At 35.0% G+C, this 27040-nt stretch overlaps 2 protein-coding genes across 7 annotated transcripts in view; one reads left to right on the top strand and one right to left on the bottom strand.

Annotated features, from left to right (window-relative positions):
* LOC135218532 (uncharacterized) overlaps positions 1-6920 on the bottom strand; it is a 48792-nt gene extending 41872 nt beyond the window's left edge. For 4 of the 5 annotated variants that reach the window (XM_064254897.1, XM_064254899.1, XM_064254900.1 and 1 more), the window contains exons 1-2: positions 6802-6920; positions 966-1722 (exon numbers count right to left, since the gene is read on the bottom strand). In XM_064254897.1, the coding sequence (XP_064110967.1) occupies positions 966-1364 (399 nt within the window). In that variant the 5' untranslated portion in view covers positions 1365-1722; positions 6802-6920. Of the gene's footprint in view, positions 1-965; positions 1723-6731 lie in introns of all 5 variants that reach the window. The other variant, XM_064254898.1, reaches the window with a different exon arrangement.
* A 6667-nt stretch (positions 6921-13587) lies between these two features.
* Positions 13588-25213, top strand: LOC135218379 (acylphosphatase-2-like). Of its 2 annotated transcripts, none has more exons than XM_064254650.1 (4): positions 13588-13992; positions 14713-14729; positions 19408-19517; positions 24211-25213. In XM_064254650.1, the coding sequence occupies exons 1-4, from the start codon at positions 13938-13940 to the stop codon at positions 24323-24325; spliced, it is 297 nt and encodes a 98-aa protein (XP_064110720.1). In that variant the 5' UTR covers positions 13588-13937; the 3' UTR covers positions 24326-25213. The 2 variants fall into 2 exon arrangements, with proteins under 2 accessions (XP_064110720.1, XP_064110719.1); XM_064254649.1 differs by lacking the exon at positions 19408-19517 and adding an exon at positions 17760-17869 and having other exon boundaries at positions 13700-13992.
* Positions 25214-27040: the final 1827 nt, after the last annotated feature.

Below are 27040 nucleotides of genomic sequence, written 5' to 3'. Positions count from 1 at the left end.
TTTTATAGGCTCCTTTCATGAGATGGAATTATGTTTCAACAGAATATATTTTACAGTCATATAATATATATATATAATATATATTCTATATATATATATATATATATATATATATATATATATATATATATAAGCGAATTCCACGGGAAAATGATAGTCAGAAATCCAAGCGCTTTCGTCTTTACTAAGACATTGTCTAGCTCCTTGACAATGTCTTAGTAAAGACGAAAGCGCTTGGATTTCTGACTATCATTTTCCTGTGGAATTCGCTTATTTATGAAGTCACGTGCATCTACTGTGATTTTTTAAGCATATATATAATATATATATATATATATTATTATATATATATATATATATATATATATATATATATATATATATATATATATGAAATAAGCGAATACCACAGGAAAATAATAGTCAGAAATCCAAGCGCTTTCGTCTTTACTCAGACATTGTCAAGGAGTTAATGAAGTACAATTGGAGATAAAGGTCTCAGGTACAAAACAAGATAAAAAATACCAGATGGTCATCTGGTATTCTTGATCTTGTTTTGTACCTGAGACCTTTATCTCCAATTGTACTTCATTAACTCCTTGACAATGTCTGAGTAAAGACGAAAGCGCTTGGATTTCTGACTATTATTTTCCTGCGGTATTCGCTTATTTATGAAGTCACGTGCATCTACAGTGATTTTTTAAGCATATATGAGAAATACCTTAAATGTATCACATGCAACCAAAATATATACTGTCATCTCTAATACAACCTACTAGCATGATAAGTATGTATTTATATGAATGAATATTCAATGTATTGCAAACGTCCGAGGTAAATGTAGAAATATAAGGAACAGACAGAAAAACAAGACGACAAACATCGACACACCTCATAATAAACATACACAAACTCCATGTAAATCTGAATATGGAAAGTATACTTAATATACTCAATATACTCACGTGGCAAATCAACACAGCCTGATCGTCCCTCTCAGGATTCTCGGGCACGAGCTTGTGCTCCTCCTGAAGGTCGCTGAGGTCGTACTTGGACCACATTCCGAGGAAGTTCCAGTCATTCAGACCGTCCCTCAGATCCGTGACGTCGAGGAACTCGATCGGGGTGTCGCTGGTGTCCTCTGCGTCAGCGTCTGCGCCAGCATCAGCCCCAGCGCCAGCGTCAGCGTCAGTGCCAACGTCTGCGTCAGTCCCAGCGCCAACGTCTGCGTCAGGAATCGTCTCCAATGGCTCGTTGTCCCAGAGGACCACTGGTTCCTCAGAGGCCGAAGGGCTTATCGATACTTTGATCAGCAACAAAGTGAATAACCAAAAGGACGCTATTGTTTTCGTTTTCGTCGCCATTTTTTCTTTCTTTCTTTCTTTCTTTCTTAATGCTGCTCCTCTTGTTTTCTTGTTCGAGAAACCACGGCTGAACAGCAGGTGATTTTAAACTTTATGATCACACTTTGTAAAATTCTTTCTCTTTGGATTTTGTTCCTTCTTGTTCGTGCTCACTTTACGGATATATGTTTTTTTTCACTTTTTTCCATCTATTTTTTAACGTCTAAATGATGCATTTTAACTCCTTCCGGAGTTATCAAACAAAAAGTTAATTATAAACTGAACTGTGGAATTAGATTTTCGTTTGTTCTTCAACTGGTACCGAACGCTACACTATTCCTCTATGTAATTTCAATCACAAAAGTTTATGTAAGGAATTCTGAAATAAAAGGACATATTTTGAAATAATATATGAATGTAGAGTATTGGTAATAATTTCATCAAAATTAGCGAGACTCCTAATGTATAAATATTACTGTCCCTTATGGATATACTCATTTTCCTTTACAAATGCTTCTCGCAGAATTACTCCATTTCAGTTGGTAAAAGTGTTTTACTTGGTATACAGAAATGTTCTCATTATTATATATTTTGCGTGGAAGGGGAAAAGGTAAAGCTTCATACATTTCCGCATTTTGAATTTTATCAAATGTTCATTTTATTGACGCCTGATTCACTGCAATTATTATTACAAATGGATTCTGTTGAGTTCCCTCCATTTCGAGGGTGTAAATGTATATGCGTTTACCCTCATAAATATAAAACGGCTTCTGCTCGTACTGATTAACTTTATATATGTTAGGTTACTTATCATAACAAAAAACAAAACGAAAAGGAACAAAAAAGAAAAGGTTTATGCTTTTCTTAGTTGTTGCTTCTTAGATTAACACCTGACCAATGTCTAATGAACGATACGATTTTATATATATATATATATATATATATATATATTATATATATATATATATATATATATATATATATATATGGTCTTGACTTACTCAGTTCTCGGAAAATGACTGGAAAGTCTAAGATGCCGAACTGTGTCGTGACCTAGTTTCGTAAGTGACATGACGACCTTCATCCACACGATAAAAGTACGACTGCTGCGTCCGATCTATAATGAGTTTTCGTTTGTTGTTCATTCTCTCTTTACGTCAAGTTAGCCTTATACCAGCAAGGGTATTCGCTCCTTTAAAAGCTCGTATTCTTATTTTAAAACGGAGTCAGATTTCCTAAGCGGACGAACATCTAATCTCGCATGGTTTCTGTAACCGTGCTTTGAGTTTTCAAATATCGTAAGTTTTCTAAAAACCGAATAGAAAAATGCACATATCTTGCTCGTTATATTCCAAACATGCATCAAGAAGCGGTTAGAGTATCCCAAAGTGTTTCAATCAAGCGTGAACTCGCAAAGGAAAACGAACTGGCCGCCATTAAACGATAAAAACGAGTAAAGTAACATCGGCCAATTCACGTATTCAGAACACGAATCTACGAACGCATGTGTACTCCGCCAATACCGAGACACGAACATAGAGATATACGATTTTCCTCACAGTACAAGACAGGAATAATTATTTCACGTTGCGGGCGTCGGTGATTATCAATTCATCCCAGAAATGGGTGACCTCACGCCCCTATCTTCCCAGAGTATGTCAAGGACGCACGCCCTTGCCAACTAAGCGGGTACTGTATATGCTGTAATGAGATTCTGAGCTATGATTATTGTGTGAGACATAAAGGCGAAAGTAACAAAATCAGTTTCACTAAACTGAAAAATATCTACGAGATTCATATTCCTCTTCTTAAGAATAAGTTTTGGAGTACAGGAACAAAGAGGAAGAGAGGGGGGGGGGGGGATTTTATGGTTTAAAATTAACGCAATTCGGACAAAAATACAAATCTGGCTCTGAAGTTTTCAGTACAAATCGCTGTACTACATAAATACAGAAGGAAAATAAGACTTCTAGAATTTATAATTAGAGGGTGCCAATGTATAATTAGAATAGATGGCAATATGGTTTAAGTTCTTCGGGGAGATTTTTATTATCAGATTTAAACATTATTGATGATTATTATTAGGACATAAGCGCTGGATGGGAGGATTGAAGGTAAAGCAGATATATATATATATATATATATATATATATATATATATATATATATGATATATATATATATATATATGCGTGTGTGTGTGTATGTGTGTGTGTGTGTCCTACATCATCCAAATTTGTAGGTGATATGAAGCGAAGACGTAGAGGCGTACTTAATAGAAATATGGAAACTGATGCCTCGGCAATTATCGAGACACCTGCCTCTTTCTGATTAGGAAATTAGCGAAAAGCTTCGTCAGCTGAGATATTCTGGCTGTTTTAACGGAGCTCTTAAGTAGGAGTGAATTATGCCACTTCATTTGCATATCAAATCTTTCTCTAAAGTGATGACGGTGCGGTCGTTTCTAATGAACATTTCTTCCGGTTTGGACGTTATTTCTTTTATGGTTCTCTCTCTCTCTCTCTCGATCTTCTCTCTCTCTCCTCCATCTCTCTCTCTCTCTCCTCTCTCTATATATATATATAGTATATATATATATATATATATATATATATTATATATATATATATGATATATATAAATTTCTACCTATTAGGTGTTTTTTATGAGTTCCTTTTATTATATATATATATATATATATATATATATATATATGTATATATAAATTATTATATATATTATATATATATATAAATATATATATTAGATATATATCTATATATATATAATATATATATATATATATTATATATATATATATATATTGACTGTAGCTGTGTTCGTGAATGCTGTGATGTTTTTTATACTAAAACTGTTTTACAACCAATAAAAATCGAGCATTTTTACAAATTAAATGTCACTCAGAACTTTCATTGACTCTCTTAAGGTTGTCAAAGATCTTTCAGACTCTTATTGAGGAAAAGAATTAGAGGCTAATACAACTCCACGTGTTATATATGACCAAGGATACTTCGACCGGCGGAATCTTATCGTGTGAACAGGTGTCTTGTTCGAGTTACGCAACACCAAAGAGTTCCCGAGGACGAGAAATGACTGAAATGATGTAAGTCTTACTTTATGAATAATCTAGAGATTATTTTCCCTTGCCGTGAGGAAAATATGTAAATTATTACTATTATTATATCATTTATTATTATTTCAATAGATAAAACTAATTCACATGGAACAAGCCCACCAAAGGGGCCACTGACGTGAAATTCAAGCTTCCAAAGAATGTTGGTTCCAACCTCCCACGGCTAACGACCCCACCCACACTGCGGCAGCAACTGATCATGATACAAAGCCAGTGATTTTTCCATCGTCTTTGAGGGAGGCGCGAACTCGCGACATCTGAGCTGCATGTCACGACAATAGCAGCCATACCAGCGGACCAGCGAAATAGTCTATTATCTGCGAGCGTAAGTTTTGTCTTACTTTAAATATTTTCGTTTCTCTTTTGAATGAAAAGTCAACATGCAGTAGTTGATTACTCTTAATTAATCATTTAATTTATTTTGTTAATTAAGTGATGCTGGTAATTTTCATTGATTCAAATGAGGCTGTTTTCAATTCGATCTTTCTTTGATGTTTTTGTACCTAAATATCTCGTTGAATTCTCTTCATAGAGAATTTAATGCCAGTGGTAGCTACTTACTGACTAATTCAACCGTAGAGTCAAAACAAAAATTGCAGTTTTGGTTCATCGGCAAATTATCACTTGGAAAAATAAGCTTTGATCAAATATTTATAGTGCCATGTTAATTTCAAAGTCATTAACCGCCTGAATTATTCACCGTTAGTTAAAAGCATTTTACAACTCGGCATCTGTATAGTACACAGACGCACACGTACACACATTTTATATATACTTATGACTGGCACTAATGTTCTAACACAACAGAATTCCTTCTAATAAAAGGAGCCCATAAAAACGCCAAAATATAGAAGGTAAGTACTAGATTTTATTCATTACCTACCTGAAGAGAGAGACAGCAGCCTCTGAAATATAGTACTACTTATTTTCTATATTTTGGTGTTTTTATGGCCTCCTTTATATATAATATATATATATATATATATATATATATATATATATATATATATATATATTTGTGTGTGTGTGTGTGTGTGTGTGTATGTGTGTGTGTGTGTGAGAGAGAGAGAGAGAGAGAGTGTGTTAAAAATTTGACGTTGGACGGTGGTTTGCCGTTACAGTGATCAAAGCAGGTGGGCAGATTACAGCATAAGTATGGTGGAATGTTTCAGCAATTATAGGAGTTATACAGTCGGTTGCATTAGGTATTATCTGTACTGTACGGATCCAATTCTTGGGGAGAAATTGAAATCTCCAGAAATAATTTCATGTAACATAAGTAAAGAAACCCTTTTTGAATAACATTTTCTTTTTCATTAACTAATGTACCTTTGTTACGTTTCTTTATTGTATGAGTATAAAAAGTCATATAGCCTTTTATATTTACATGATTTAACCGTAGATTCGGTGTGAAACACTCATTTCTCCCTATTTGGCTTCTGAAAGCAATGAAAGTGGCTGTTACAAATCACTAACTAAATTTTCATAGGTCAAAAATGACCGGACTGAGTAACTGCTCCAGTTCACTCAGTCAGTGGATTGGAGATATTAATTTAGAATTGAAAAATAAAATTTGAGAGAACAAAGCACATTTGAAATTGAAAATGGCGAAAATACCATTATTCTGTAATATATATAACAACTTGGGGACGATTTTCAGAAGTGATACACCTCAACATGCTTAAGCTTCGTGACTCTGCTGAGCAAAGCATAAGAAGAATTTTTGAAGACTTTTGAAAAATAAGATTCGATCTTATAAAGTTTCACCAAAGTTTGACCAACCTTTCTTGGAAAGGAAATGAGAGACCATTTGACTGAAAAGTCACGAAAGACAAACGAAAGGTCTGTTATTTAGAGGCTCTTTCCAGACCCTGCACTCCCGCCTTAAAATCTGGAACAGAGTAGCCGAATAGGAAGTGCATTAGTCAAAATTAAAAGCTGCTGTTTACCGGCAGCTCGTTTATATTTCAATTTCAGTATCTAGAGGGATCTCTCGCTTTCATTTTGATGACCAACTATTCATCATGACTTCCATCCAACACGAACCCAATTTTTCCACGGCTAAGCTTGCGATTTTGCTGCGCAGAAAGTTTAGCTTTTAGCTTGAAAAACACTTCAGATGTATTTAATTGAATCTTAGCTGCAGCGCTGAAGATTCCTTGCAGAGAGATATACAAGTATAGTTTTTTTTTTTTTTAACGTTCCATCGAGAGAGATATTCACGGTAAATCAACCTTCGTGTTCCACGAACTAGAATCGACGGATTCTTGGTCACAGCGAAGAAACAACTCTTGCGAAACGTACGTGAGTTCTTGACAAAATATGGCGTATGAATTCCTTCCAGAGTGCCAGATGAGGCACTGTTGGCACTGTTTCCACGACTAAACGAAACGCTGAACTGCGAACAGTTACCTCACGAGTTTCTGACTGACTAATCCTCACCTGATCCAGCCTGAACTTTTGTCTTCGTGCAACAGATAAATAATCTTACGTCATCCTGACAGAAAACAAATTAAAAAACCGTTTCCCAAAACATGAAATGAGTATTTAGATGTTATTTGCATTCCATCAGCATAACAATTTCGCTGCAGAAAACCTTAGAATTGAATGGAATTTAGCCCAAATGATTAACCGAAACATTAAGGGAACGATCGATATTCAGCGAACCTTCCAAAAGCCTGACACCTTTTATACAGCTGTGCTGAACACCTGCTCACATTGTACAGGTAGAAGGTGATTCCAATGTAGAACTCCCTGATCACTTGGTGGACCTGTGACCTCATTCGGCAGGGATAGGGTCACAAAAAATTGGTCAGGGTTATACCGTCTTCATTTATAGACGTCTTGATCTACATTGTAACCCAGATATGTATGCAGATAACACACACACACACAATCATATGTGTATATATATATATATATATATATATATATATATATATATATATATATATAGTATATATACATATATATATATATATATATATATATATAAAGGTTAAAAAATATGGGATTTTTCGGCCGTTTGTACAACGGTCCTCTTCAGCCAACTTAGTTTTTCCGGTACGTAGAAATAAAATTATCGTTCTGGTTCTTTATGATTATCATATATCATGAAATGCTTATTTGCTTTACAGAGGTTTAAACACACACACACATGTATATATATATATATATATATATATATATATATATATGTGTGTGTGTGTGTGTGTATGTGTGGTGTGTGTATGTGCATTTTTAAACCTCTGTAAAGAAAATCAGCATTTCATGATATATAATAATCATAAAGAACCAGAACGATAATTCGATTTTTTACGTAACTAAAAACTAAGTTGGCTGAAGAGGACCGTTGTACAAACGGCCGAAAACTCCATGTTTTTTTTAACCTTTTTATATTTCCTGAAAAAAAAATACACTATCATATACATTATTGTGGCTTTTGACTCATTATCTCCTGTCAGGGTATATACTGATGCGCCATAGATGACTCAAACCTCTTCAAAATTCCATTGGATAAACCGGAGCGCCTAGAAACTTGTTCTCTGTGTTAGGTATATAGAAAATTCCGCTGAACAGTTCTTTGACTACTACCCTTAAAATCTTTTTTTTTTTCGTTCTCCTATATACTTACTCCTGATATATATATATATATATATATATATATATATATATATATATATATATATATATATATATATATATATGTGTGTGTGTGTGGTGTGTTGTGTGTGTGTGTGTGTGTGTGTGTGTGTGTGTGTAACTAACAACAGGTTTTCGGTCAGTCGTTTCATCTAGCATTGTGATGTCTAAAATACAGTTATGGATAAAGTAGTTATGTTCTCGATATGATGTGCTTTCTGCTCCTCCAGTAATCATTCCCTGTAATTATGTAATTAATGTCTATTCACGTCAGTATCATCTAAAGAAGCATATGTAATCTCTCTCTCTCTCTCTCTCTCTCTCTCTCGTCTCTCTCTCTCTCTCTCTCTCTCTCTATAATATATCATTATATATATATATATATATATATATATATATATATATATATATATATATATATATAGATAGATAGATAGTAGTCAGATAGATAGATAGATATATAGATAGATAGATAGATAGATAGATAGATAGATAGATAGATAGATAAATAGATAGATAGATATATAGAAAGATAGATAGGTAGGTAGGTAGTACTAAGAAATCACAAAAGTAAGTACGTGATTTTGTTTGTTAGCTGCGGCCACTGGGAAAATTGAAAAAAGAAAAGTACTTTCGTGTATTTAATACATCTGTGTGTCCCGAAGATGTGTTAAATACACGAAAGTTTACTTGGCACTCTGTCTTTTCTTTTTTTCTATTTTCCCAGTAGCTTCAGCTAACATAGATAGGTAGATTGATAGATAAATTTGTTTAGTACACATTCCATAATAATCCTCTCTTAAGATTTGCGTATGATATTTGTTATTTCACTAGCAAAGGTTAATTCAACACCAGCGTTTAATCTGTTTGTGATTAAAAAAAAAACACTCGAATGCAGTTTCTTAAATGATAAGTCTTTTTTATTCTCTATTATGTCTTTGATTCTGTTATTATTATTATTATTATTATTATTATTATTATTATTATTATTATTATTATTATTATTATTATTATTATTATTATTATTATTATTATTATTATTATTATTATTATATTTTCTTTCGTCTGTCTGTTTGCCCAAGCGAATGAATACTAACAAACAAATCTTATTAAAATAAATGTTTAATCATAATTATTGATATAATCAACATTATTTGTTTTTTTCCCGACGACAAAAAAAAACCGGGACAATATTTATTTCCACATTAATCCTTTAACCAATGAAAGTTTATTGTTATTGTTGTTGTTGTTGTTGTTGAGTTGTTGTTGTTGTTGTTGTTGTTGGGGAAGGGATCAAGGCGGTCCCAAGTCCGGATAATTTGGGAGGCTTGGAGACAAGAAGGGCATATGCAGTGTATAAAACTCCTGATAAAACTAATGATGAAATGAGCCATCAAGGTAGAAACAGCTTGAGGGGACCCATTAAAAACAGCTACTCTTATTATTGATTAACCCTGGAGGAAGTTTGTTACAACCGTAGATATCGGCACGAACTTAGAAAAAAAAAAATCGAAAACCTTGATGAAAATTGAGTTCCGGTAAACGCATCGTTAAGTAGGACGGCCGTAATCGAAAGCGATTAAATTGTTGTGACCTTGAGAGGGGCTGACAATCGGTGAATCTTCCTTGCTGTTACTCTAGTCACTCTCGAGCGTGAGCGTGAGCGTGGCCGGGTGGGACACTCGCCCCCATCCCAGCAAGACAAAAATAACTGTATTTTTTTCGGTATTCATTATTCTTTGCAGGTACTTATTTTACCCTGAAATTTCTACGGTGGATGAATTAAGTATGAATCTGAACCTAGCAAGAGAGAGAGAGAGAGAGAGAGAGAGAGAGAGAGAGAGAGAGGCACCGTGCTCATAGGCTGGTGATAATGAGGTGCCTGTAATATGCAATTCCGGGCATGCAAATGATATATCTCTTGCTAGTCAAACCATATACCTGAGAGAGAGAGAGAGAGAGAGAGAGAGAGAGAGAGAGAGAGAGAGAGAGAGAGAGAGAGCGCATAAGCTGGTGATAATTCGCAACTTGAATATATATATATATATATATATATATATATATATATATATATATATAGTATATACACGTATATATACATACATATACATATGTATACATGTGTATATATATATATATATATAATATATATATATATTGTTTATTTATGTTTGTAACAGTGTAATATTTCTTTGTTATAAAGACCCTTAAATGAAACAAAGAATATTAAAACAAAACAACATATTTCCACCCAAATACACCTGCCCTCGATACGATTAAAGATTGTATGTATGTATGTAAATAAAGATATATGCCTCGAAGGAAAAATAAACGAAGGAGTAACTGCGAGACCTTTCGACGTTTCCACGTCCTTTACTGAGCAGAACTGACATACATGAGGCAAAAGACAAAACAAGAGGATTCGTATAACTGACAGATAGGGATTATAAAGAGATTAGTACCTAGAATCCGACACACCTGGAAGATGAGTAACCTTCCCAAACAACCATAAACAATGGGTGCGATTAAAAGTTTAAGATAACCATCTCAGATACAAGGACAAGACAATTAAAGAATTATAGGTGACAGCTGTTCAGAACTTTGTTAAACAAAACCATATTCACAATACATATTCACAATACAGGTTAGACATACATTACAACGAAGATAACTCTAAGGCAACTAATTTTTATTTAATTTAAGTCAGTAGTTATATCTTTGAGGTCATTATGTATTCAATAAATTGAATACATAAGAAAAATAGGGAAAGATTTATGCTATCCTTCACATATATTAGATATTTGTTATAATAAAGCCCACAACAAGTTTTATAGTGTAAGTAACACGCAGAAAGAAAATTTTAAGAACATTCTCAGTTTGCCTTATTTTAACGGATTTGAAATCATTAAATCATTGTTAAAAGCTTTTAATGTCAACCTTGTATTTTTTCCTATAATAACACTAAAAGGAATGTTAATAAAAAATAGCCCCAGAGAAAGCAACAACATAATATATAAAATTCCATGTATGGATTGTCCCTCATTTTATCTCGGACAGTCTAGCAAGGGCCTAGAAGTAAGGCTAAGCCAGCATAAATATTCTGTAAAAATTGGGCAAACATCTAATGCAATATTCATTCATTTAAGTGAAAACAACCACCGAATAAATTGGGTTGGTAGTTCAGTAATTGCAAGGTCAAGAGATGTCTTATCACGAAATCTTTTAGAATCTGCTTTAATACAACTTACTTTTCATTGTAATTTCAATGTTCGTCGTGGCCTTTTTCATTTAGACCCTTGTATTTGTAACATGTTTAAGAATGACCTCAAAGATATAATTACTGACTTACTATGAGATTCAGGGCCTCTGTAACACGATTTTTTCGTAATAACTTTTTATCTATGCATCTCATAAATATAGCGCTTATTCAGAATACATATTATATCAACACATAAATTTTGAGTGTATTCTGCACTACGTAGGTTGAATAAATTTGGTACTTATAATGTAAAAGTGACCTTTTTTGAAGACGGGCCAACTTACTCAGAGAAAAGGTTTCGAACGCACTCGTTACGTAACTTATGACATCATTTCTTCCCTCTTTCTCGATGGATGATTGGCTATACGTAACGAAGGCTAAACCTCTGGCAACAATGACATACAAATTTAAATACAAGCAAAGCAGTACACCTTTATGAACTCTGGAACCTCCCCACTGATAATTGTCATAATGAACAAACCAACAAAATATGTTAATAAATACAAAAACACTTCGATTATTAGTCTAACTCCCAAAATAAGTTTCCAAAGAAATTACAGTCTACTTTATAGGTCACAATCAGATTGACAAGATGTAGGGAATAGTTGGTAATTACCAAAAACATAGTAGACAAGCTTGATTTGATAACTGCTATATCCAATGTCAAGCAATTTTTATTTATTGGCTATCTACCTATTTACTGAAAAAAAATAGCCGGTACCGTATATTAACTTTAAACCTTCACCAATAATTATCGTCAGAATGGTGACTTCATGAGGCTCCACCCACTTTCGCCTCGTTATAATTCAGGATAACACTGAAGGCTACCATGGGCATTGTTGGATTATAAAATTTAACTTCTGGCTATAAAAACTAATTTCTCGAGTAGTTGTAAGAAGGGCTAAATGATCCTCAAGGATCCCGGCAGTTGGTCTAAACGTTTAATTCATGTATATTACTGCTATACTGTTGCGGCACTACTGCTACAGTAGTATTACTACGCTAGCGCTGATACCCCACCCACATCTATGTATCGTTCCGCCATTCATAAAGTCTTTGGGTTTCAGAGCCGATGGCATTTCTGCCTGGTGGATGGGCGGGGCAACATTTAGTCAAAAGGTGTTTGTTTACCTTGCTTACGTAATGAATGTTTTTCGACTCTTGGCTCGTAATCATTGGCCATGGCGTCGGCTAGATCATTTTTACTCTATAAAAATCAAAACTGTCGGGTTTAGGTTATTGATAATGCTGACAAAATTTGTGTGTGGTTGTAAAATATACATATGTCAACTTTCAGCTACATCCGATGCTTTGACAAGGAGCAAAGTCCAAAAAACCGTGTTAAAGAGGCCCTGAATCTCATAGTAAATAAAAATTAGTTGCCTTAGAGTTATTTTCGTTGTAATGTATGTCTAACCTGTATTGTGAATATGGTTTTGTTTAACAAAGTTCTGAACAGCTGTCACCTATAATTCTTTAATTGTCTTGTCCTTGTATCTGAGATGGTTATTTTAAACTTTTCATCGCACCCATTGTTTATGGTTGTTTGGGAAGGTTACTCATCTTCCAGGTGTGTCGGATTCTAGGTACTAATCTCTTTATAATCCCTATCTGTCAGTTATACGAATCCTCTTGTTTTGTCTTTTGCCTCATGTATGTCAGTTCTGCTCAGTAATGGACGTGGAAACGTCGAAAGGTCTCGCAGTTACTCCTTCGTTTATATTTCCTTCGTGGCATATATCTTTATTTATGGATTTATCACGTTCCTAACTTTCGTGATTCAGTTATACATGTATGTATGTATGTATGTATTCGTATGGGGGATCCCTCATGCAAAACAATTCGGAAGGAACCTGTTAAGCTAACTGATGTTTTCTTGATTGCTTCTGCTGCCTCCCCCGGTCATGCTACCTTTGATGAAATAGCAAATAAAAGGGAGTCACTTGGGGTGACGCTCGTATGCAATGCTTGTTAAAGAATTCCAGTGGACTAAAGGTAAATTTTGGGGAAGAGGAGTTTACACAGAGGTTGGGTGAAATTTTTTATGCTCTCCAATTTGTTAGTGTTAATAAAAAGGAGACATGCGTGAATGCCACAAAAACATAAATAGAAAAGAGGAAGAAATGGTATACGATTTTAGGCCAGATTCAGATTACTGTGCGCTGCGAGATCAAATTGTTTAAGGCTGAATGATGAAAAAAGCCACCAAAGAGATGTTGAGTGAGGGTTTTGCAAAGAAGAATTGGATTTAGCCTACGCCCTCCTTTACTTTTGTGGACTAAGTGGAGAGAGGTCAGAATAAGAAAGCTACAGTAACCATATAGAAAAGGAAGAAAAGAAGACCAGAAATAATACATAAAAGTCGAAGGACAAGGTCGAAGACAGTTAAAGAAACGAACTCGAGTCGAAAAGTATTGAGGTGCCGTTGAAAAGGTAAAAGCATCCGCTCAACGACTCTCTCGAGCTGAACTAGACGTTTCGGACGTCGCAATTCCAAAATACACTTCAAAATAACTCCATTGAAAATTATTTATAGGAAATGGCAGCTAAAAAACTAGTTGCTGTAGACTTCGAGGTGTTTGGAAAGGTCCAGGGTGAGTCCAGTTTTGTGTTAGCGTCTGTTAATCGTTTCGATAATCAAAACAAAGAATCCCCCTTTTTATATTCGGCTTTCATTACCTGTAGGTACTAGCTAGCTAATGTTTTTTGTTGAAATTCTTTTCCACGGGATTGTCTCAATAAATTTAATGGCTGGAGAAACGCAGAATAGAAAATTTGTTTAAAATAAACCAATACAGTAACAGAACCTCGTTAACGTTACCTAATTTAGGATGCCGGTCCTACCTGGGCGGTTGCGTCTCATTAGCCTAGCCAGGTACTACCTAGGTATTACCTAGTTTGTCTCTACATTCATACCCTAAACACAGCGCCCAGATTGCACATAAATGGTAGTTATCGAACCAGAATGGCGCATTAGTAGTTTTCATTTTTATTGCCACAAACTATGAGAGTTCTTAATACTAGGGTAGGTACCTTCCAATGGGCCATGGTGAGTTCTTGACCCCCTCCACCTACAAAACGCAAAATAGTGTAAGTTGTTTAGATCTATAATAAGAGGTCAGTTGTATAAAAATTATTTTTGCTTGAAAGGTTCAGGTTATTTACCCCAGTTTTCCAGTAAAGTGAACTACCTGTTTAGAAAATTCTTCTCCTCCGTTTTGCTTCACTTTTGTAAAGAGGAACCTGCATACCTAGTTAGTGAATGCAGTTGTGTTTAGTTTAAAATTTATTCATGCATAAATTTCTCTTTTCAGGTGTGTTCTTTCGAAAGGTAAGATTGGCTTTCTTGTTTTGGGTTTGGGTGCTTATACTGTAAGTTTGAAGAAACATCTGTTTCTTCCTCTGTAGCTACATAATTAGGCTATAGTGAGTTTCTGTGTCACTTCATATGAAGGAAGTGATCAAAGTTGCCTGCCCAAACTCAGTTAATAAATTTAATTTTTTAAGAAACAAAATATTTTTGTAATAAAAACCCATCAATTTACTATTGCCTTTAATGCAGTCAGCAAATTCTGTGGATTGTAGACATACCCTTAAAGAGAAGTAAAAGAGCTCGGCCTACTTGCTAGGTATACATCCAGGCACCAGCACCTCTAGTGGTGGTTAAGTCATTCCATATGTTGTTTATACTTGCCAGGAGGAAATCTATTGCCTTCTTTTAAAAATTTATTATTTCTATTTAATTAATTTTAAAACAACCCCATCAATTTACTACGTATTATCAGTGGGAATATTCTCTTATTATAAAAAAATAGCAGCAAACTAGGGGCGCCTTAGTGGCGTGATCGGCATGGTCTTGACCTGCCACCTCAGTGGCCGCAAGTTCAATTCTCAGGCATTCCATTGAGGTGTTCGAGAAGTGTAATTCTGGCGATAGAAGTTCACCCTCGACATGATACAGAAGTCGCGTAAAGCCATTGGTCCCGTTGCTGAATAACCATTGGTTCCATGCAACATAAAAACACCATACAAACAAACAGCAAACTAGGACGCTGAAGTCTGTGACCATCAACCACCTGATAGTGTGCATCTTGGAGGTATCAGTATGCTGGTCATATTAGTATTTCTTGGATGGGACTAAACTTTAGAACTAGTCCATGGATTTTAGGGTTAAGCCAGTTCTCAGGATAGGACTCTCAGCATTTAATTTGTCTTGCATGCCAAGAGAATAGAGTGGGATTATTTTATTCATGTTTTGCTCCAGTTCCATCAACCATGTTTTGCTTACATCTTCATCAAGTTGGTGCGATCTCTTTGTGGTAGGTCAGTGAATTTTTATATCTTTTTTTTTTTTTTTTTTTTTGTTTTTTTTTTTTTTTTTTTTTTTTTTTTTTTTTAAGGATCTTCATGGAGGGATGGTGGTGTCTCTTAAGAATTTCAGACAGTCTCATTATAGTTTTGTTTTTATTCTGTGTATAACTCAGAATCGGATACCTTATACCCCTGGGCCACAATGTGTAACCTTGGTGCAGCTAATGACCACAAACTCAAATAAAGGTGACATGGGACTGGCTATATCAAAAGACTTATTGCTGTAACATTGTCTCCATATTTTCCCTCAGATCTTAACCAGTTAGCATCTGAATCAAGGAGGAAAAGAAATGGAAACTAGTTTAAAGTGAAAATTCAAGTAATACCAGGAGTATATGAGCCAGTATTGTACAATAAATTTCTGACTTTAAAACTAGAAGGTGGTGTTTTTTTTCAGTGTACTATGTAGAAGTTTAATGTATAGTCAGAACAGTAAAATTGTCTTCTTAAAGTAGCGATACACAAATCATAGCAAGAAAGTGAAAATGTTAACAAAATGCTAACAATAGATAATAAAGTAATTTGTACATCGCAGAGAACTGTTAATTGGAATAGCATTTTATTCTGAGGAGTTGATTATTGTAAGGAAAAGGAAATACTCACTTCACTGTCAATGCTGATTGATATCCAGCCATCTCAGGTTTCCAGTGATATCAACAACTACATTGATTTCATGCATAGTTCATGCCCTCACTGATGTTTGTATTGCCAGATGTTTAGAGATACAACTGAATTTTGTCTATGGAAATCAAAAGGCAAACTTGAAATGTGTTTTGAGGTGTATACAGCCAGGATTCTGATCAGGAATGTAATAACATTCTAAATGTGCCAACTTTAGTGGGGGACATGTTACCTTAGACAAAAATTGTAAGAGATATCTTTGTAAGAGAAGTCATGGCAAGGAAAGCTGATGAAAAAACTTTGTTTTACAGAATCAAATAAGGAAGTGACAAACTTCAGTCTGCCCAACATCATATACACAAATGCCATGAAGAGGAAAGAAAAGTTTAAAATGGTTCTTGCTTGGTTTTGCCTGGATTTCAATGTGGTGGTCTTGAGTTCAAGCCTGGATCTCGGCATAATAGATTTTGCCAGCAATACATGAACTTCCAGTCATCATAATTGATGTTTTGGTGAAGCTTATAGGTCTACCTGCTGAGTCATTGGCAGCCAAATCTGGTTTTCCTAATTCTTAGTTTGGATGGAGAGAGAATGGATGCTGATCTTGTGTGCATATATATTCAGTCTCTAGGACTGCATGTCATTGCAGTGGTCTATCCTGGCCTCTGCCACTCATGTGCAACTTTTAAACAAGACTCCACACAAGTCAATGGTTGACAGATGTCAGATCAACAAGTAGCTGAGCGAGTACGTATTTTGATTCATGACTTTCATTGAAATTTTAAAAAATATTTGTGACTTAGTTTGCAGGGCCAAGTTATAATGTAAATATTGAATGGCCAAAAGTGTCATGGTGCTTGGCTTGACTGCCTAAATTTCATGAAGCAAATCAGATCAAACCTCTAGATTTAGACTGATGTAAAGTGTGAGTTGTACTTTATGAAATACGTACTTATGTACTTATATCAAAAACTTATTTGATTTATTGTACAGTTTGTATCCTATGAAATACAGTACATTATTGAATATATTATAGTACAGTATACATTATTGAATATATAGTAGTGTTTTTTTAAGGTTTTAAGTGTAATAGACATACATAATTTTGCAGTAAGAATCTTGATGAATATTTTAGAATTCATGAACAGTGTGTAAATAGACCTAATATAATTGGATTGATAATGATTTTTAGAAAATTCATGTAGAAAAGTTCCCTTGTTAATTTCTTGTCTTCATGAACAGAATTAGTCTGTCTTCATAGGTATTTTTCTTTCATATTAGAATTTTCTGCAGAGTATTACTCTTAACTAGATTTAATAGTGTATTATTGCAGTTTCCTTGCTTCTATTAATCCATGTTACTTTTTAAGCACACACAGAAGCAAGCCAAAAAATTGGACATAAGGGGATGGTGTAAGAACACAGATCAAGGAACAGTAGAAGGTCAACTAGAGGGAGTAGAACAGCAAATTGGATTCATGTATGGAATATATTGTCTTGCTTACTTGTAGATTTTAGATATTTCTGAAACTGAATTCATTTCATTAGAGTAGCTGCTGTACATTAGTTGCACTTTGGTGAACAACACGTGGAATGTAGTATGGCTAATTTTCTCTCCCACTTGGATTCGATGTAGTAATTGCCCAGGAAATATCTAATTTAAGTACTACTACTGCTTGGTAAATTATATGCTTGGTTATGATATATTTCGTATGCTAATATTCTTTTCTTTACATTTAATTCTTTGAATTATTTGCCATCATCACATTGTAAGATAAGTGTATGCTTGTCATTATCCCTACTGGTAAATCATCTATGTTCTGTATTAGGGGGAAACTCAGTTTTAGTTTAGAAAACTTGATAACATTGCATTATAGTCACTGGTAAGTAGTTATGGTAATGATACGATCATTTACTGTAAGCGCATAATTCTGTAGTTCCATCTACTGCACCTTTTTTATGCTTTTCATTCAGTGTAGTTAGTAATGCACGTTCCTAAAGGGAAGGTCCATCCAACAACTGCCAAATGCTCCATAGGTGTTGGACGGGACTAACCAAATTTAGGGTGCTCCTCTCTTGCTAATTGAAAGACACAATGATGCTGCTTGATAATTCTCTACTTGGGAGTGGTGATGGTTTTTCTTTAGATTAGAGCCCATTTCACAGCCAGAAAGAAATTGTTCATTTGAGTAATTATCATTGCAAAGCCTTTAGTTTTGCTTTGGGTAGTGCACCATTGCAACTTACTATACTTGCTAAAGTAATTTCAAGCTAGCTAGAATAATTATTTGTTGCTCATTCTTCAGAACTGAAGGGTGAGATTTCCATAGGAACATGAACAAGAGGCTTTGAGACTAATGTGCTTAGCAGACATGGGGGTTGCATCATCTTTTATCAGCCAGCTCTCTCTCAACTTGATATAGCCTAACATAGCATAGTACAGGTTACATCCCTTGGAATGAGAGCCTCTCTTAAACACAGGGTAGTGAACATTACATTAGAGGAATGACTTGAGTATTGGCCTAGTCAAGAGGCTACAGAGTTTATTTCTGACTGATCAAACAGAATTGAGGTAACCTACAATCTGGAATAGGTGGAAATAAATCTAAAATAAAGACGATGTTTTACAAATTTAAAAAAATTGGGAGTTACTTTCCTTGTTCTTGTGTTTTGGTTGAGCATTGTTGCTGTTTGCTAACAACCTGTATAATGCCAGACATGAAGGGTAGGACCAGAAAAACCTTTTCCAAAAGTAAGTAAGACTTCATAAGGAATAATTAGTACACCTTTTGCAATAAGGGAGAGCAGGGTTATTGTAGCCAAATAGTAAATGTAGATCGTGTTTGATCCTTTCCAGTGATATACAGTGCATATTATAGATAGCAGTTATGATGTATTTCATGGTAATGAGCAGTTTGTTATGCCAATGTTTTTAAACTGGTAAGAGGTTCACATGATTTATTTAGCCCTTTGTCTTTTATGTATGCATATTTGTATAGCCAGTTTCTGAATTTTCAGTATACTGAGGAACAGGGAACCAAATTAGGGTTACGAGGCTGGTGCATGAACACTCGTCATGGCACCGTGCAAGGCCAGTTACAAGGACCTGAGGGAATGGTTAAAATTATGTATGTTTATTCTTTGGATCATTATACATGGATTATTTACTAACTGTGATGTACCTCTGTGGATTTTCATCCATACAGATTTAGTTCAAGTAATTTTTTTTTTCTTACCCACCCCAAGATATGCACATTTAAAACTTATGCATATTTGTACTAAAATTGTTTTCTTCATAATAGCATCATAAATCATCCAAATAAGATTAGAGAAATTAAAGTTAATAAATAGTATTGTCATTTCTCAGATGATCTCAGAATGGGTGAAAGAAATCCGCAAATGTATGTAATTATATACGTATATGTATATATACATTATATATATATGTGTGTGTGTGTACTTTCTGATGAGAAAGCTCTCACAATCTTGATCTATTGGCCTGAAGTAAGTGAAAGCTTCTTTATAAGAGAGAATGAGTGTACTACGTACATACTCATATATATATACATGCATAGTACATAGAACATATAGTAATTGTGGATATTCTCCATTGAAAAGTCCATTTAATATTATCATCATTACATAATATTTCAGCATGGCAAGCATTTTTTATGATACTTTTTTATTTCTCTAACTATTGTATGTGTTTTTCCTCTGTAGATTCAGTGCAATAGATGCTTTTTTATTTTTTATAATTACAGTGCCTCACTTTTGTTGTTTCTTTGCAATATATTTTATGCATTGTTGAAGTGTAAGATCTTTTGTTATGTCCCTGAATTTTTATACTCATGTCCTCAGTTGGTAATTTATTACATTTCCTCCCTTGAAGAGGAGAACTGAATAATATGAAATATAGAGAAACACACTATACTATAAAGAAACATACTATGTACTATAAAAATAGTGTTCTTCAGTGTGCAGTGGTTTCTTGATTTACAAGGGTCTTGTTTTGAATTAAGTCTTCAGTCTAATTTTCATATACTGCACCAGTAATTTAAATTTCTTTTACCACAAACCCAAAATTCATTGTTTTAGCCTATTGGTGTGTTGTGTACAAATCTCAAACACATCATTCTAATATGCAAAAGAAAGATCATTAGCTCAGGTAGGTCAATACATGTACTTGTGCCTTTTGACCTGTGTTAGTTAAGTAGATTTCTTTGTATGCCTGTTAGTTAACTGCCTCCAGAGATTCTTATATCTACTGTGGGAACTTGGGAACTGTTCAGAATTACCATTTCTGAGAATCTCAGCTTGGGTTTGTGAGAAGCCCTAGCAGTTTTTCTTAATTTACTGCTGCAGAGCTTGTCATTCTCTCTCTTTAATTACATGAATTGTTGGTTTTAATTGTTTTTGAAGATTTTATTTTCAAGTACTATTGTTGGAGTTTAGATGTTGAGTCTTACTATTAGAAACTTTTAGCTAGTTAGCACATTGTTGTTAAGTTAGGGACAGATTGTTTTTTTTTTTCTAACTGATTTTATCTTTCAGTTTCTTGCTGTATTGTATGTCTCAGTATGTCAGCAAGCGCTACCCACATAGATTTAAGTTTTCCAGGAACGTTTTGGTCTCCAGAATGAGTTTGTTATCATTACCAGGATTGTTCTTTGATCCATTGGAAATTAGCTGTGGCAGGATGTGTTAAGGGTACCACTGGTAGGAGTAATATTTCTTCTTTGTCAGAGCTTTTTCATACTATACTATTCCCTTTTCTGCTGCAGTCCACTTTGTTTGTCAGTCCTGCAGTGCATTGGGTTTCTGTTGATCTTGTTGCTCCTGCCATGTTTAGTGCCTTCACTATTTGCTGGGTCAGCTCTTCTCCTTGTGCTTTCTTTTTTAGATGAAGGATGGTATTGTGGGTCACCTGATACTGTGCCTTACTTGCTGCTCTTCTCCAGATTGTTTACAGCCCCCATCAGTCAGCTTCCAGAAGCAGTTGGAGTTGTTTGGTGTTGGGTTTTTTTTTTCAGGATCATCATGGTTTCCTAATGCAGGTGCTAGCAAAGAACCTCTAGTGCTGGCAAGTGTGTAACACTTGGACAATAGGTGTTACTAATAGGAGTCGAACAAAAGAGAGCAAAAGTAACAATTCAGTCCCTGATGGCAAGGAAAGTACGAAGAACATCATGACTGCTGAGTGATGACAAAAGCATAGGGCAGGGCTGAAATTTAGAACATATTTAGGGACATGTGCAAGGGTACTAGAAAGTGTGTATTCAACAGGCTTTAGTTGCTATTAGGGATTCACAGATACATGGCAGAAGCTGGAAGAAGATGGGCAGAATTATGGTCAAATGTTGACTATGTAAATGCATAGAGGCAGGAAAGGTACTTTGTACATGTAGATCTATACAAAAGAGAAAGGTGAGAATCTAGAGACAAACTCTTGGGGAATAATTTATGGCCCAGAAACATGCGTTATCCCCTTCATATTGCGGTTCTTTTTTAGTCTTTACCTTAGTCTTTTTCTTTGTGATGAAGGAGATCCCAGTGATAAACCAAAACATAGCTTGGGAATAAGAATGAATCGGGGAAAAATGCAGAAGTCAAGTCTGAAAGAATTCAAGTTTGTTGATGGAAACAAGAGAGACCAGAAGCTGGCACTTGATTTGAGCCATACTGTACCTTTTGCTGAAACTTTTGCAACATCTCTTGTTGCCATTCTTGCCAAAACTGTTACCTGTACTGAGTTTATGATACAAGTTTTTTCTTTAAACAATTTAATTTTCTCACGGAAACCCATCACAACACAAAGTTCCTGCTCACATTCCAGTTGATTTCTTACAGTTAACTGGCCATACTACACAAAAAGTGAAGCAGAACTGCTGGGTACCCTAGGATCCATGTATTCTTGTGCAGTATAATTGCTGTTATTTTGTCTGTTAAACAGAAGACTAAAGTTTTCTGGGCATGTGAAAACTATGAAGGGGGCTAATTTAAAGTATTGTACAGTGATGGGTTTTTATTTAAAAAATAAATTAATTAGAGTTGTCTTCTCTTTTATCATTTTCTAATATACTTAGAAAATGTAATGCATGCTCAGTGGAATATCATGGTGTGTGTGTGTGTGCAGTGTGCCTGTTCTCAGAGGAGATGCTTTACTTATGCATGCTATGCTTTTTACCATAATACCAAGTTTCTTTCCCAAAATCTTTGACTACATAGAATGCTGAGGTGCACTAATCCATCACTCTTCAAATTCATTTGCTAGCTGCATATGAAAATGAAAAATAATTTAAGTGACAGTTTTATTTTTCTGTTGACCAAATAGATACAGAGCTACCATGGTAATGTGTTTCTTTAGATTATGTTATGGAATTGCATCGTTTTTAAAAATTTTAGTATCATTTGATGAAAAGCAGCCACCATATCCTCCTCTTTGTCTCACAATTTATGGTAGAGAACGGAAGTATAAGTATTCCTAGATCATATGTTACAGAAAGTTGTTGTACTTGAAATGCATTTTAGGATCAGTGAAGAAGGCTAGCCAGATATCCATTTTTCTATAATTTGTTTCTGGTTGCTAAAATGACCAACTATTCATTAGATAGGGTTCAGAACTGATTTATTAAGAAAGAATTGTGCTGTATTACTGAATGCTTTCGTAGTTTCTGGGAATATTGCTTGGAATTCACTACATCCAACTAAAAAAATTTATTTCAGTATACAGTTTAGAGGTTTCTTGGTAATGTTTGGATCTGTGGATATGAAAAGTAAGGCAAGTTATATTTAACCTTTGGGGTGAGAACGAATCTGAAGAATAGGGTCCCTGAATCTTTTGGGATACTACATTGCTCTTGGGGATACAGCTATCCACATTCTGTTCCTATGCCTACCATGATTATTTGAGATGTACTGGTTATGTTGTTAGAAATTTTCAATGTCTACACTGATGATGTACATCCGTGATTTCCACATGTTGCTTACAAACAGCACTTGTGAGCTTTAGCTCTCTATAAGCCTAAATCTGAGAGTAGTTGATGCAGGCAATATAAGAATTTTCATTGGCTATTGAGTAGAATGGCTGACTATAAATGTGTAATCAAATGCTGATGCCATTCTTCCATCACTGTGAATTTAGTCATTGTATGGGTTATTAAAATTAGCATAGCCAAGTAATCTGTGTAAACAGCTTATCTATAAAGTGCTGTAGGTGGACCATGTTGTAATTTCCAGACAATTATTTGCTAATATAGGATCATTGAGGAGATGCTAAATAATTAACAAAATAAAGAGGGATTCAAACCCTTTGAAAATGTACATATTGGGGCTTATATCTAAGGTCCCCAGCCTTTTATAATCTAATGAGCATCTACATGTTTTCTTAGTAATTAATGAGAGAGGTAATTAATTACCTTTCTTTACATATGCAAGTCAACCACATAAAAACACAATGTACAATACAGTTTATTATTTCAAGTGTCCTGTATTGTACTGTATTAGATGTGTAATGTAAATATTCATTAAAAAATTTTAAAAGTTTGTTGATGAATCCTTTGCCTAAAGAATTTTTTGTTTTATTTAAACAGTTAGTTTACAGGATACGAATGTGGTCATCTGTGTAGTTAAAGCAGGTGTGGTGAAATAGATTTAGGTTTACTTTTGGGAGAGAATGCTGTTTTGTAAATTGAGAGAAATTTTTATAAATGAAGAATACTTCAGTTCATACTAGTATATTGTATATAACAGGAGAGCTATTTCTCTGAAATTGTTAGTGATTATTAGAGGTAGTTAATTGAACAAATATTATAAAATCCACAGGAAAGATTGGTTAGAGAAGACTGGAAGTCCAAGCTCACGTATCGAAAGAGCAGAATTCAAGAATGAAAAGGCTATTGAAGACTACACATTCTCTGGATTTAACATTAGGCACTGAATAGGCTCTTCATTCTGTGGTATAACTTATTTATTTTCTATGTAATAGCGGATTATTATGTCTTGCTCAAGTTAAAGACTAATATCAATGGTACCTCTGTTATCAGTGCAAAGATGTGCTCTTCATATCCTTTTGAATTGTGATATTTGTGAAACTGCTTTACTCATATGTCTTCTTACACAAAAATTTCCTTTCTCCTTTCATATTAAATGGTTCCAATAACTATTCTCTCACAATTATGCTTGTCACATTGTACTATCTATTATAGTACTGTGGTACTGTACACAATAGGAAATTAAATTTTTGCTTAGCTGAAAATATACAGTTGAATTAGTTTTTACATAGACTTATGTAATAGGGAGATAAGAAAATATTAAATGAATAAGAAAATCAAGACTATTACCTGGTATATTCATTAAAAAATTATATTGCAATATTTCACAATATTAAGTTTAATAGTAACCCTATACTAATTCTGACAGCTTACCAGATTAGTTTCTCTCTCTCTCTCTCTCTCTCTCTCTCTCTCTCTCTCTCTCTCTCTCTCTCTCTCTCTCTCTCTCTCTCTCTCTCTCTCTCTGCTGTTTTATATTATTGTTACATGTAATAACACTAAAGAAAGCGTTCATTATACCAGATGTATCCCTTACCTGTTGAGTTCCTCATAATACATTTTTTATTGGTTCTCAAAAGCTAGTAATATAGGTTAAATAATAATCACATAGAATGTTACATATAATTTTAACTCTATCTATGTTCATTCTCCAGATATTTGAAAAGCAAACCTGTTGGCTAATTCTAAAAATTGTATAGAATGTTACATATAATTTTAACCCCATTTATGTTCATTCTCCATATATTTGAAAGGCAAACCTGTTGGCTAATTCTCTGGCAGATTAGTGAATGTGAGATAGAAAATAACAGATTTATGGAAGTCTAGAATTCATGAAATTTTGAAAAACAAGAAATACTGGAGGCTAAGTTTCAATCCTTCAAAGACATTTAGGTTTAACATAAATGGCTTTGTATCCTGTATGCCATACAAATGCAAAATGTCCTCATTACATTCATCATTTAGTTCTAAGGTTCAGATGGGTGTCTGGATAAATTACATAGGTATTTACTAGTCTTGATGCTCATACCAGAGGAAATCACATCTTTATCGAGAATGAATTACCAGTTCTTATGTTTATTGCCATTATTTTTTTTTTTTTTAATGTTACTCCTGAGATCATTTTTAAATTTTGGGAGATCATTATCAATGGAAGCAAGAGCAAGTAACTCCCTTAGGTGTATTTGCTAATAACCTTAGATTTTGGTACATGAACTTTCCTGCCAAGAATAAGATACTTAGCTTACGTACTCTGACGTTCACGACAGAAGTTCAAACAAAAACTCGCGGCAAAATGCGGACAGGTAGGTCAGGTGATACTACCCCACCCGCCGCTGGGTGGCAAGGTGGATATGAAACCAATCCCCCCACCCCCTTTCCAGTACATAATTTGTTTTTCTGTCGCCGGTGTCGATTACAATCTTGTTTTCGATAACCTCTCGATTTTGAATTATTTACTCCGTTTTTCCCGCCCCCTGGATTGTTTTTCAACGGGGTATTTTGGTTGGAACGTACCTGGCTCCTTGGCTCTTGGCAATTTGCGGATTCTGGGTGGAACCGGTTTTTGGATTATTCTTTTGATTATTCTTCGGAATTTCATTATGTCTGATTTGGAAATTAGAAATCAAACTATGTTTCAGAGTTTTTGTTCTGTTACCGATTTGTAAGGTGAGGGCTACCGAAAGCTGCCTGTAGAACCTCCACACAGTATGAGCATGAGGTCGTAGGGGGAATGGACTAGCTCATGTTATTAACCCTTGTAATGAATGTGGTAATTTGAATGAAGAAGAATGGAAGGCGCTTTTCTTCTTATGTAAGAAAGCTTGAGAAAGGACCAAGGTTTAGCGGAAAGCTTCATACTAGGAGTTCTAGTAGGTTCTCGCGCTAGGAGATTTTGAATGTTGATAACCCTGTTTGTAGACGTAGCGCCTTTACCAGTTTCCAGCCCCTGCTATTCCTGCACCGAACCCGAAAGATGCGCCTTCGGAGGTGGGACACTATGAGAGCCACTATTCGCAGCAAATGGAGCTGAAAATTAAAGTGCGAAGCAAGGTAAAGAAGTGATTAGCAATTTGTGCAGTGAATCCCAGTTGCAGTGGATGGGTGCGTCTGATCGGTCCTCCCTAATGCTTCTAGGCCTAGACCTCTTCCAGACTCCCAGAACCCAGTAGGAAGGAGGAAAAGTCGAAAGCCCCGCAGGAAGGTTGGGATGGGAAAACCCCCACCGGTCCAGGCGTTCCCCTCGGTAGCGCCCTGATGTTCGATCCCCAGGCTACCTTGGATATCGCGCCAAGAAGAGAAGTTCTTTACTGGCAATGCTTCATCGTCTTCCGCCTTTCCCTTCCTTTGCCCAAAACGTGGTTGGAGCTACCTCGGAAGGCTTCTCGGCCAGTCGAAGAGAGCCCTGGCAGGCTTTCTTCCCGCTCTCCCCTCCCAGCCCTGAAGTTTTTTTGGAAAATCCTGGATTGGATGTTCAAGAAACCGAGGGATTTCTTTTTGGAGTTTCGCTCTCCCCACTCCTAGTAAGGGAATCAGAGCTGCGTCTCCCGTGAAGGACTTTGTTTTTAAGTCTCCCCCTACACGTGGGTGTTGGCTAGTCTGGC

The sequence above is a fragment of the Macrobrachium nipponense genome, chromosome 9, assembly GCF_015104395.2.
Source record: "Macrobrachium nipponense isolate FS-2020 chromosome 9, ASM1510439v2, whole genome shotgun sequence".
NCBI lineage: Eukaryota > Metazoa > Arthropoda > Malacostraca > Decapoda > Palaemonidae > Macrobrachium > Macrobrachium nipponense.
This window is presented reverse-complemented; position numbering and strand designations above follow the sequence as displayed.

Bases quoted from the DNA above. Each gene is read 5' to 3' on its own strand.
- LOC135218379 (XM_064254650.1), top strand. From the start codon at position 13,938: ATGGCAGCTAAAAAACTAGTTGCTGTAGACTTCGAGGTGTTTGGAAAG. The intron at 19,518-24,210 runs GTATGTTTATTC...TAAAATCCACAG, and splicing joins GAGGGAATGGTTAAAATTAT to GAAAGATTGGTTAGAGAAGA.